The 12,563-nt window shown below is 39.1% G+C and overlaps 1 protein-coding gene across 2 annotated transcripts in view; it reads left to right on the top strand.

The window, feature by feature from the left end:
* The window catches only part of LOC125225734 (neurogenic protein big brain), a 206,366-nt gene extending 202,175 nt beyond the window's left edge, over nt 1-4,191 (top strand). For both annotated transcript variants that reach the window (XM_048129575.1, XM_048129574.1), the window contains exons 5-6: nt 933-1,168; nt 2,045-4,191. In XM_048129575.1, the coding sequence (XP_047985532.1) occupies nt 933-1,168; nt 2,045-2,163 (355 nt within the window). In that variant the 3' untranslated portion in view covers nt 2,164-4,191. The remainder of the gene's footprint in view (nt 1-932; nt 1,169-2,044) is intronic.
* Nucleotides 4,192-12,563: the final 8,372 nt, after the last annotated feature.

Here is a 12,563-nt window from a genome sequence, read left to right as displayed (position 1 = left end):
GCGCCTTCCCGGCGGGTATGGGGGTGGGATATATTCGTTATCTAACATTTGACTGCTGTCAAAATTGTCAAATAATGTTAATATTCCGATGCACATTCATGTTATTCCCACGCTGTGCGTACCCAAATAGATATGAAGAGATAAACCCATAACCAAACAAACGCCTAAATAAATTCATTGCTATGACCAATCAAAGTCATGATTCATTCATGTAGGTACAATCAGCATCGAATATATTGTGCCAACACATCTTTATTATTATGTACCTATCATACCTATGTTACGATATATTTAGATTTTAGAGCTTTATCTATCACAATATATCGATACCAAAATTGTACCAGAACAGATCACGATTTAGCTCTTTTGCGATAATCTATATGAACAAATAATTTGTAATGAAATGAACAAATGATTTGACGACCGGTCTGGCCTAGCGGGTAGTGACCCTGCCTGCTACGCCGCGGTCCCGGGCTCGAATCCCGGTAAGGGCATTTATTTGTGTGATGAGCACAGATATTTGTTCCTGAGTCATGGATGTTTTCTATGTAGGTATATAAGTATTTGTATATTATATATATATCGTTATCTGAGTACCTGCAACACAAGCCATCTTGAGCTTACCGTGGGACTCAGTCAATCTGTGTAAGACTGTCCTATAATATTTATTTATATCTTTTGTTTATTTGTAGTTTTGTAATCTTCCTCCGATTCATTAATTTAATAATTAATGTTTCTTTTCTTTCTTTTTTGTACCTGTATGTTTTTTTTTTCTCTCAAATCAAGTTCTCTAATTTTAATATTGTTTGTTTCAATTGTAAACACTGTTTATGTTTTATGTCCACCACAGGACAGGCTATTCCTAGTGTGGGGACCAGAATAAAAATGTACCTGACTAAATTTGTTATTTAAATAAATGTTTCAATTCCCAGATCGCAGTCGGTGTACAGCAAAGGCAGCAGCGCGACCACCACAACCAATGGTCCCACCGCCGGCGCGCCGCTGGTCTCGGCGCAGTCGTTACTGCTGCGGCCGCACGCGACGCTGGCGCATGCGCACGCGCACGCACCGCACACGCAGCACGCGCTCACGCACAATCAGAATGCGCATAATGCGCAGAGGGAGCCGGCGTATGGGACTGCGAATGGTGTCAGGCCGGGGCCTGCTGGTTAGTATTTATTTCTTTTTTTTATCGTATGGCATGCTTGTTTAGGAGATCGGGCCCCGGGGCCTACGGCCGTAGCCGAATGGCATTTCTGCGACGCGAGACGCCGCAAACATGTAGTCTGACTCTGTCGCGCCAATACGCAAGAGATATTTTGTGCATTCGGCTACGCACACAGAGTACCTTTGAGATTATTAAGTCAGAGGACTTAACTACGTCGGGTATAATCAGAGAAATATTAGATGCTACAGATACGAACTTACTCAAAAAGTACACTTCTCCTCAACTTGTCCTTGGTACGCATCCTGAAACTAAACCTAAGTAAACATACCTACTTACAAAAGAAATAAGCTTGGTTAAAGATTTTTCCTCGTCAATTTACCTTTTCTAACTTTGAAAATCCCAATAATATAAACGTAACGTATGCAAGTCTGAATTCCGTAGGCATAACACCTGCATACTGCCTTCTGCACGCGTAATACGTACACGTTCTCAGATGGTACCTACTTTAGATTCTCCGCACATCACCTCAAAGTTAAGACAGCAACTACTTCCCACATTTTACATTTAGGTACATTGGTATATCTTCTACTAACTTTTTGGCTTGCAATATATCTTTGAACTGGGTTTCTTTTGGCTCCCAATAAAGTCTTAAGTCATAATATCTCGGTCGTCCACATTTTCGTTAGTCATAATTTGGTTTGTCTCAAAAACGCCTAACTTTTCATGATTGCCATAAAACAAACCTAATCTAACCTCTGAAAAGTTAACCGTTTCAGAGTAATGTTAATCTGGCAATAATTACATTAAACTTGTAATCATTATGTCAAACAAACGGATCCGCTTTGAACTTTACTTATTTGTTGCTTTTAATTCCAGGAGCCCCCGGTACCGAGCGTCGCGACTCACTCTACAGCGGCCGCCGCGGCCCTCTGTCCTCAGAAGACTCTGCCTACTCGACCTACTCGCGCTCCAACTACCGCCCCGAACACTACTAGCGACGCGCCTCGCAGCACAACATTGCGCTGCTTTTTGACGTCTAATGACGTCTACAAACGCCTGGCTTGACGTCTATACGAGACGCTGGCGCTTCCGTCACGCATGAGTGACAGACGTTACTGTGCAAGTGATAAAATGTTTCAAGTGTTGTAAACTTGGACACAGACGTTTTAATAGTTACAGATATGAAATTCCTAACAAAATGTTACAATATCATAATCAGTAGTTAGAATAAATAAATAATTTAAATTGTCTTACCTTGTAAGACCACTCTCCTCAAAATACAACCTACTCACCGTCGTCATCATACTCAATGTAACTGACGACGATGAACTTCGACGTTACTGCTGAACGCTCGCCACAGCATTATCATGGGCGGATTTTTTCAACAAGGTCCGTGCCCAGGAGTAGGAGCAAAGGAAACTGAACAATGGTTCTAAAACAGACAAAGGGCTCTCCTAAATTCCTTGCTCCTTTGAATAAAGGTACTTAGCCATCACAAGATTGTTTATCAACTCTTATAGGTGTAAAAGATGCATTTAATAACATTGTTATTGTATTATTACTATCTACAACGAATTAGTAGGTATTTTAGAAATCTCACCTAACGTTATTATTAAGCGTAAAACGACTGTACTTTTAGAAAATGATCATTCAATACGAATATTTCTTACCAAAAATTCACTGGAAAAATACCTATACCTAATTAAATTACTTAAATTATTTGACAGCTAAAATAAATGTAAAAGATTTGTTATATTTTCTTGTGGAAAGTATAAACAACTTATGTTTATCCGGATCAAAGGACTGCAAAATATGTAAATACAGTCAGAAGAAGTTGATAAACGGAACGAGAATATTCTGTATGCTCTTTTGCAAAATAAAGAGACTTCGAGTAGCAATTTACTCGTATATGCTCTCGTATTGCAATGTACCTAACTTTAATAATTTATACCTACACTAAGTAAAATGGTTTGCAAATAAATGTTTAGTGATTACTGATATCGCTTTGACATATTTATCTAAACTACCATTTATTTTGTTGAGTATGCTCACCCTTATAATTAGCATTGGTAGGTACATAAACCTACCCGTACATTGTTTTTTATACGGCATGTATATAGCTTTAAGTACCTAGTCCTAAGACTAGCGTTAAGAGTTTAGAATTTGGCTATGAGGACCAAATGTAATCCTGAAATGTATATGTAATTGTTGATACTGTTATAAATTGAATAAATCTAGTATAGAACAGTGAATTGCCATACAAGTTTACGTTTTAGTGCCATAACGAAACTTCCAATTTTAAACCTATACATTTGACTGTGCCAACTAATTTTTGAAGTTAAAGACTTACTAGGATAAGAGACTTAGTTACCTAAATTGTATATAATGGTATTTGTAAATGGTTTACATTAAAGTATTATATTTATACTTATAATTCAATTATCAAATCTTAAGATATACCTAACAAATAGTAAGGCACGTTTGGCGACTTTTGGAACCAAGTGACACCATTGTCCTTTTTTTTGTAAATGCACATAAAACTTTGCTCAGAAAGTGATAACTTACGCATTATATTTGATTTAATAATTATGTATTGCCTCTGTCCTTAAAATATTTCATAATCATTTTAAACCATAATTGTAAAGTTCTAACCTAAAGAGATTTGAATAGGTAGGCAATATCACGATGTATTCCTTAATTCTAAAAAATAATGTAATTTAAGTAATCATTCCAAACGGCTCTCTTTCGCAGTTAATAAGTCACTACAAGTTCTAGGCATTCGATCCGGATTCTAAAATCATCTTATTTCAGAGCATTTTACTTAATTTTATACTATACACACTGAAAAGTATTGTATTAGTGATGAAAGGGTTGAAATTAACCCATACTATAATGCTGTTTTTAGATTAACTTGTAACTACGAAACGGAGTTTTGGACATCGTTAAGATTGTAAACCAAATTGCTATCTACCTAAGATTAAAGTATTTGGTAGGTATTGTAAATAAATTTTACTTAAAACTTATTGCTTTTGTTTATTCTCAGACAGTAGGTACTTCCCTAAGTTTGCCCATTCATTTTTACTCATTTAATACTCCTTAAACAAAATTATTTCACATCCCAAACGCTTTTTACCAAGGTTAAAGATATAGACAATAGACTATTTTACCCACGTCAACGATCGATCGCGATTATTACAGTGAAATTTTAACTTTACGTTGTCACTATTGCATTGGCGTAGCTGACACCTGTAGGCGTCATTGACGTCATTGCCAAGACTCCGATGACGTCCACAGCAGTCAGTGGCGGCCACAGGGTTAAAAACATTCAGTTTTGTATTTTAGGCAGTCAGTGTACTTAACTAGGGGTAAAACAAATCTTTGGTCCTATTCTCGGTTGTATCGTAGGTATGTACAACATTATAATTCAGAAAACTTAAGATCCAATGGAAAGTCCACCACTTTTCTATTTTTATGTCCTAATAGGTACTTTTTGTACTTGCTCCATTTAAATATATCAATAAGTAACCGTGGCGGCTGGTGGAAGTTTCTGCTAGGCAACACTGAGCAAAAAGAAACCTACCTAAACATTAGGTACTTTACTAGTAATCAATTTTAGGCAAGCTGGTGGGAATCGGCTTGTATGGACCAGCCGCTGCTTGTAGGTAATAATTATTATGAAAGGTTATAATAAAACAAGAGAATACAGCAGCACACATGATTTATTCTGAAGCATATCGTTGAGTACCTCATGACATCAATACGCGGCTCAGTCTTCTCAGCGCCGGCCCGGCTCACACTTCACCAAACATACACATTAGTGCAAGTGTCGAAAAAGTTATGGAAACCTATTAACTTAAAGAATAAACTGCCTCCTAAAACTGCCTGTTAAAATTTTACAGGATTAAACTGTCCTCAGTCTTCTAAAAATAGTTATTTTAAGATTTTCCGATAGCGATAAGTAGTTGAGTCAGCCAGGCACATCGCCTTCGTACAAGTCTAAGATACCTACTGCATAGTTGGCCAAGGATAGATGCCAATGGAGTAGATACACAGAATAATTTAAAAAATGCAAATTGTGGAGGTTCTCTGCACACAGAATTTTAAAAAATGGTTGTGAATCGCACGGTACTTAAGTTGTTTGAGAATATTTAAAGGAATGAAAAGGAAGCATTTAATTTTTTTCCACTTCAGCAGTTGTGGATCTCCCGTTTTTCTCCCGTGTTTTCTAATACGGAAATAGTCGGTTAACCAACGGCGATGTACGAAGGCTGATGCTGTTATTGAATTGTGAGACTGCACCAACCAGTTGCATCAACTACTACTTACATTTAGCGGACTGATGACGTCTTTTCACTCGGCAATCAACTATGAAACTTTCCAATATTTCAAATGCATTTTTTCGCACGAAGCCAGACAGTTTGGTGCAGCCGATCTCAAGTGTAAGGTCTTACAATTGACATAAATCAGTCGTGTGGAGTTTTATTAATGTGATCGCTACAATACCTGTCATAATAATCAAAAGAATTATACTATACTAGCTTTTGCCCGCGGCTTCGCTCGCTTTAGAAAGATACAAACAATAGCCTATGTCACTCTCCAACCCTTCAACTATCTCCACTTAAAAAATCACGTCAATTCGTCGCTCCGTTTTGCCGTGAAAGACGGACAAACAAACAGACACACGCTTTCCCATTTATAATATTAGTATGGATTAGTTGACAACTAACTTTTTTGGGTGTTCACTTGATGGTATGGTCAGCATTATAGTGACACCTGTTTCTTTTATTAGGAATGCCCATAGTTGACAATATGAATATGAGTAGGTATCATTTATGCTGACTGTATGTGCGTTTTCACATTATCAGATCCGATATCGGATGTAGGACTGATTTTTGATACATTACAGACGCCATCTTGGATTTTTTCCATTGAAATCTTTCCGACATTCGATATCGGATCGGATAATGAGAAAACGGACTTGGGTTCTGCACTGAAATGCCATTAGTAGCGACCATATAAATAAACCTACTTACAATTCTTACATGCTTGGTAAAATATTATGACAGAGTGATAAAACAACATGTTAAGAGTTTTGAATGATTCACGGTTATTTTCATTAGACTTATATTGACCGGGATATAGACCGTGATTACCTTTTTGATTTTTGTCGAGCTCCCGATATTTCGATCACGGAAAACCCCGTGTTTTCCGTGATCATGATGCATGCAACTGCGTCGAAATATCGGGAGCTCGACAAAAATCAAAAAGGTAATCACGGTCTATATCCCGGTCAATATAAGTCTAAAACAACATGTTTACATAAACTACCAATGGTTTTGAACTTATAATAATACAATACAATACAATACAAATACTCTTTATTGCACACCTCAATACACGAAACAACATAGCAAGTATAAACAACAACTTAAGAGGTAAAACAAGAGGCGGTCTTATCGCTAAAGAGCGATCTCTTCCAGACAACCTAGGTAGTGGAGAATAATAAATTTAACCTTGTAAGTAGGTGTACTAAATGTAGACTTAGAGGAAATCTAGCACAAACTATACTACGCAAAACAATATACTACACACATAAAAATAAAATACAATACATAAACATACAAATACATATATATATAACAAATTACATGCCAGCTATAGGGGACATAAGTCTATCAAGGTATCATTGATCAATGATCAGATAAAAAGTGAAGCTTGAGAAGTATCTTAAAAGAAGTAGGAGATTGAGCGCGTCTAATATTTAGGGGTAGGGAATTCCAAAGCCGCACAGCTTGAAATGTAAAGGAGTTGTTATAGAATTTAGACGAGGACGACGGAACGGAAAGAAGCAAATTCTGAGAGGACCGAGCAGAACGGAGATAGCTGAAACGGTTCTTAAGATAGCGGGGAGTCGTTGGGTTAAAAAGAATGGAATACAAAAGGGACAGCACGTGAGAGTTACGACGAAAACGAATAGAGAGCCACTTGAGCTGCGAACGAAATTGAGAGACATGGTCATATTTGCGTAACCCAAATATGAACCGTATACAGACATTTTGGATACGCTCAAGCTTATTAAGCTGCCCCTCGGTGAGATCGAGATATGCAACGTCCGCGTAATCCAAAATGGGAAGGAGGAGAGTTTGAGCTAGAGCAATTTTGGTAGGAATGGGAAGAAAGTTTCGTAATCTTCTAAGCGAGCCAACCGCCGCGAACATCTACCTGCTGACCTCGCCCACCTGAGGTATCCACGATAAGGTACTATCCATGATGAGGCCTAGGTTTTTAACCTGCTGTGAGTAAGGAATCAAAACGCCATTAAAATAGATAGGTGGGAGTTGGTTAAAGTCTAGCCTTGGCAGAAGTTTTGGGCTACCTATTATAATAGATTGTGTCTTAGAAGGATTAACTTGTAGGCCAAAACTATGACTCCACCTCGAGATTTTCTCCAAGTCGCTATTCATCTTACAGATAACAGACGCGAGATCACCAGTAACGCCCTGCGAATAGATCTGAAGATCATCGGCATATAGTTGATAATGTGATGTAAGGTTACATGTAATCGAATTAATAAATATGGAGAACAGTAAAGGAGACAATACTCCGCCTTGCGGAACGCCAGCCAACGTGTTGCACCAGGAGGAAAGGGAATCATCCACCTTTATGCGCTGTCGACGACCCGTTAAGTAGCTACGGAACCAACCGACCGCCGCAGGAGATATATTTAGAGAGCACAGCGTCCCGAGGAGAATATCAAAATCAACGGTATTAAACGCGTTGCTAAAATCTAACAGCGTCAATACCGTCAATTTCTGATCATTCATCCCCGCCCGGATGTCGTCAGTGATCTTCACGAGTGCAGTAGCCGTACTATGACCAGGACGGAAACCAGATTGGAAGGGATTCAAAAGATTATTTATATTAAGATACGAAGTAAGCTGCTGGTGAACAAGACGCTCAAGAACCTTAGACAGGAAAGGGAGAATAGAGATGGGACGATAATCTGCAAAAGAAGAAGGATTAGACTTTTTGGGAATAGGAACGATACAGGCGTCCTTCCAAAGTGAAGGAAAGGAGCTGGTAGAAATGGAGTTATTAAGAATGACGGAAATGACAGGAATAAGTAAGTCAATGATAGGAAGGATCATATTACGGCTAATACAATCGACCCCAACGGCATTAGATGCTATGGATAGTAAGCTCTTCTTAATATCACTGTCAACGAAAGGAAGAAGAGAGAAGGGAGACGAGTCAGGAGTTGGAAGAGAAGAGAGGTATTCAAGAGTCTTAACTTTATCAGGGCCACTAAATACAGCAGAAGTAGAAAAATGTTTGTTAAGTTGGTTTAAGTTAACGTCTTTATCTTTAGGGATATTCTGTTGGGACTTTCCAACTCCTAGCGACTTTAAAAACTTCCATACTTTCGCAGGGTCACCGTTTTCAACAGACTGGTGAATATGGCGTCGCTGAGCGTCACGACAGATGGTGCTGCAGCGGTTACGCAGGGCGTGGTAGCGAGCCTTGTTAGCATCCGAAGGTTTGGATTTGTACTTGGATTTGGCAGAGTTCTTTTTTAGCAATAGCGTTTTGATTTCCTCAGTTAGCCAAGGGGCAGGAAGATGCTTTACCTTAATCGAGCGTACTGGGGCGTGCTCATCATAGAGTTGAGTTAGTAAAGAGTTAAAAAGTGACACTTGGTCGTCAACAGAAACAGTTCTAGCAATAACACCCCAGTCAATGGCAGATGCGCTTTCACGGAGTTTAGCTACATCCATCCTACCAAAATTACGCTGAAGAAGTACTTTAGCTTTAGGCTTAGGAGGTCGCACTTTATAAGATAGAAATAGAAGGTCATGATAGGAGAAAGCATCAGCAGAATGCTGGCCATACTTGGCGACATGAGAAACCGAGGACGAGAGAGTCAGGTCAAGAAGAGACGGAGTACAATTTGGAAAGTGGTGCGTAGGACCGGAAGGGAGAATATTTAATTTACAGGCATACGCCAGAGATTTAAGAGACCGCGCCCGATAGTCGTCTTTGCGGAGACACGTATTAAAATCCCCCATTATAATGTGGTGGTCATAAGAGGGCATGAGATCTTCGATAAGTTTTTCAAGGGAGGCGAAGTAATCTACGGTTAGAGAAGGAGAATAGAACACTCCAAGGAGAAGCTTCGTATGGGAGACAGAGATATCGAGAAAAAGATACTCAGCGGCATTCGACGAAGGAGATTGCGCTATAATGGTAAATGGGATATGAGAGCGCAGGTAGATAGCAACTCCACCACCTCCTCTACCCAAGCGATCATTACGTATAAGGTGGAAACCTGGCAACGAAAAGGAAGTAGAAGGGAGACAGGGTTTAAGCCAGGATTCAGATACTAAAACCGCCTGAACAGTCTTTAAATCGAACGTCGTGATCAAGTCATTGTAGTGCGCAGGTATGCTTTGCGCATTAATATGAACAATATTTAAGTTTTTACTAACGTCGCTAAATTCTGAACTAAGTAAATCATGGAGTGTCGGTGGCAAGCTCTTAAAACTATCATCAGTAACACTTTCATCAGAAGAAAAAGAGAGAAAATTATCAAGATCAGAGTCACTACTATGGCTGGACATAGATGAACAAAACAAATAAAAATATATATATAATAGAAAGATAACAATTAAATAAGACAAAACAAAAAAAAAAATTAAAATTAATACACTAGGGCACCAACGCAACCTACCAGCATACTAGAAGAAAAAAAAGTTACGTTTTACAGCAATATTCTATATAGGAGAAACAAAACGCAATAATTTAATATGGCAACACTGAACGAGTATGTCAAAAGTGACAGCAAACTACAAGTAATGTCAGAGATCATCAGAGATAAACAAAGTCAATCAAAACAATTGATATAAAAATAAAGAAGGTAGAAACTAACATTATACACGACCAAATACGAACACACGGTAAAAACATCGTATAATACGACCAATATCAAGAGTCAGCTTGCACCCAACAGTACAGTTTCGAAACAACAACAACTTATGATCGGGACTTGGAGACTCCGCGCTTGGACCTCTTCTTAGTCTCTTGCTTTGCCTGGGGCGCTGCTTTTTTCATCGCGGTCGGAGCGGCAGACGGACCCGCTGATGCGCCCGTAGCAGGTGTCATCGGAAGCGACTGAACTTCTTCAATGGAGTTTGCACGGTGCTTCACCCCGTCCTTCCCAAGAATGTAGACGTCACCGTTCCACGTCCAGCAGCCGCGGACGCCAAACCGCTCGCGGGCTTCCATAAACGCAGCATGACGCGGCTTAGTTAAGAACTCACCCAGCGTCACCCCGGAGCCCTTAAGTTCCACCTTGTTGAACCACACATCGTCACGGATTGAAGTGTCTTTGAACTCAACAAGAATAGCACGAGCTCTCCCGTCACGGCCGGCGCGCCCGCCCAAACGACGGCTTCGTTTGATATCTACAGCGGCTAAGTCTTCACGGGCGGACTGAAGTGCGTTGACCACAAGATCCGCTGTATCCTCGGACTCTGCCTCAGCAATACCATGCACCAGCAGCATGCTACGACGAGAGCGCGTCTCAATCTGATCCACCTGGCTCGTCACAAGGTCCACTTGCTTTTGAAGGACGTTAAGTGCTGTCATTACAAACTCCTTGAAGACGGCGAAGTTAGTTGACACTGAAGCAACCGAAGCATCTTCTGGGTCAGCTTTGCTGAGGCTTTCTTGAAATTGACCCATCTGCTGCTTAAAGTAGGCTGCCAAGCCCGTCACAGATTTTTTAATAGAAGCAACTTCAGCCATTGTTTACTGTGTGAAAGTGTGCCAGACAAAAAATGCAACTTTTTGGAAATAGGACTAGGAAATTTACTGGTAGGTGATTAGCATTAATAATGCATAAACTTAAACTTGTTTTTGTGGTCTAAACTTTTAGATAAATATATTTAAATAATAAATTTTGTGCACAAGATGTTGCTTGGTTTTTTTCACCTACCCGAAAAAAAGCCCACCCAATAATATAATCATATAGCTGTAATCATAAGATAATTCAGTAATAGTAATACTGGTACCTATAATAAACTTAATATGATGATAGCCATCATATTTCTTGCAACAATTTACAACAAATTCGTGATGTGAGCTTCATCTGTGTCTCATTATTGTACCGTAAAGCTGAGTTTACACCAGCAAGTTATTGCTACAAGTTTTGAGATGCCACTATGGGTAAGAGTGAGTGGTGGATCTGCATATCTTTCTTGCATATACGAGTAGGTACCTCTGTTTCAAAACTCGCAGCAATACATTGACACCGAAATCATCTGAACGACCCGAGCACAAAATTACAGTTAAACCAGAATGAGTAGTTAGGTCAAAAAGTGTGTCCACATGAGAGGTCATTGTTTGGGCTGGTGTCCCTCTCGCACTTACTGACAATGTCAACATTATTCAGTGACGTCATCACTGTCATACATTAGGGATACCAGTCAATTTTCAAAGTTACTACCAAATCTACTAATACCCATTTGAACATATTTTTTAATTATACAAATCTTTGATTTATTGGCATCAATATAATTACATTATAATTATTTTCCAATTCTTTGAAATATATCGAAACCCTAGTTTGAATATAACACTAAAATAATATAAGAAGTTATAAAGTCAGATAATATACATACATACATACATACATACAATCACGCCTGTATCCCATAAAGGGGTAGGCAGAACACATGAAACTACTACAGCTTCAGTGCCACTCTTGGCAAATAAGGGGTTGAAAGAAAACGAAACTGTGACATTGCAGTGACAGGTTGCCAGCCTCTCGCCTACGCCACAATTTAACCCATATCTCATAGTCGCCTATCAGATAATATACAGATAAAAATACTACTACTATGGTAACCTCATTAACACTGGCCACCCGTGCGAGAGGGACACCAGCCCAAACAATGCCCTCTCATGTGGACCGTTTTCGCTAGTCTGATACGATCACCTTTCTGTCTCAGTGATAAGGTTCAATTTAGTAGTTAGCAAAAAATGTGATTCCACAATCTAGTTTAATAATTCTAAATCTATGGACCCGAGTCATCCCTTAACACATTCGTGGACACGTATATGCTATAGCATGCGCGCAGTCATTTGTTTCCTTTGGCCTATGACAGATGACGTCACTAGCCCTCTGGCAACGTGCGAACAAATTGATACATTGCTTACTGTATGGATAGTTATATCAGTTGCTGGGAAAAAGAATGGTGTCAGAGTAGGAATCGTCTTAATTTACAAATTAGCAAATCCATGAAACTGTTACGAAAGGTGTACAGAGCCTATATTAATTTCTATTAGGTTTATTGGCGTGAAATTATAGCTATTTTACACACGGGTTTTAATTTAT

This window comes from Leguminivora glycinivorella, chromosome 4, assembly GCF_023078275.1.
Source record: "Leguminivora glycinivorella isolate SPB_JAAS2020 chromosome 4, LegGlyc_1.1, whole genome shotgun sequence".
In the NCBI taxonomy this organism is placed as follows: Eukaryota; Metazoa; Arthropoda; class Insecta; order Lepidoptera; family Tortricidae; genus Leguminivora; species Leguminivora glycinivorella.
The sequence above is the reverse complement of the archived record's forward strand: the minus strand, read 5'-3'. Positions and strand labels throughout refer to the sequence as shown.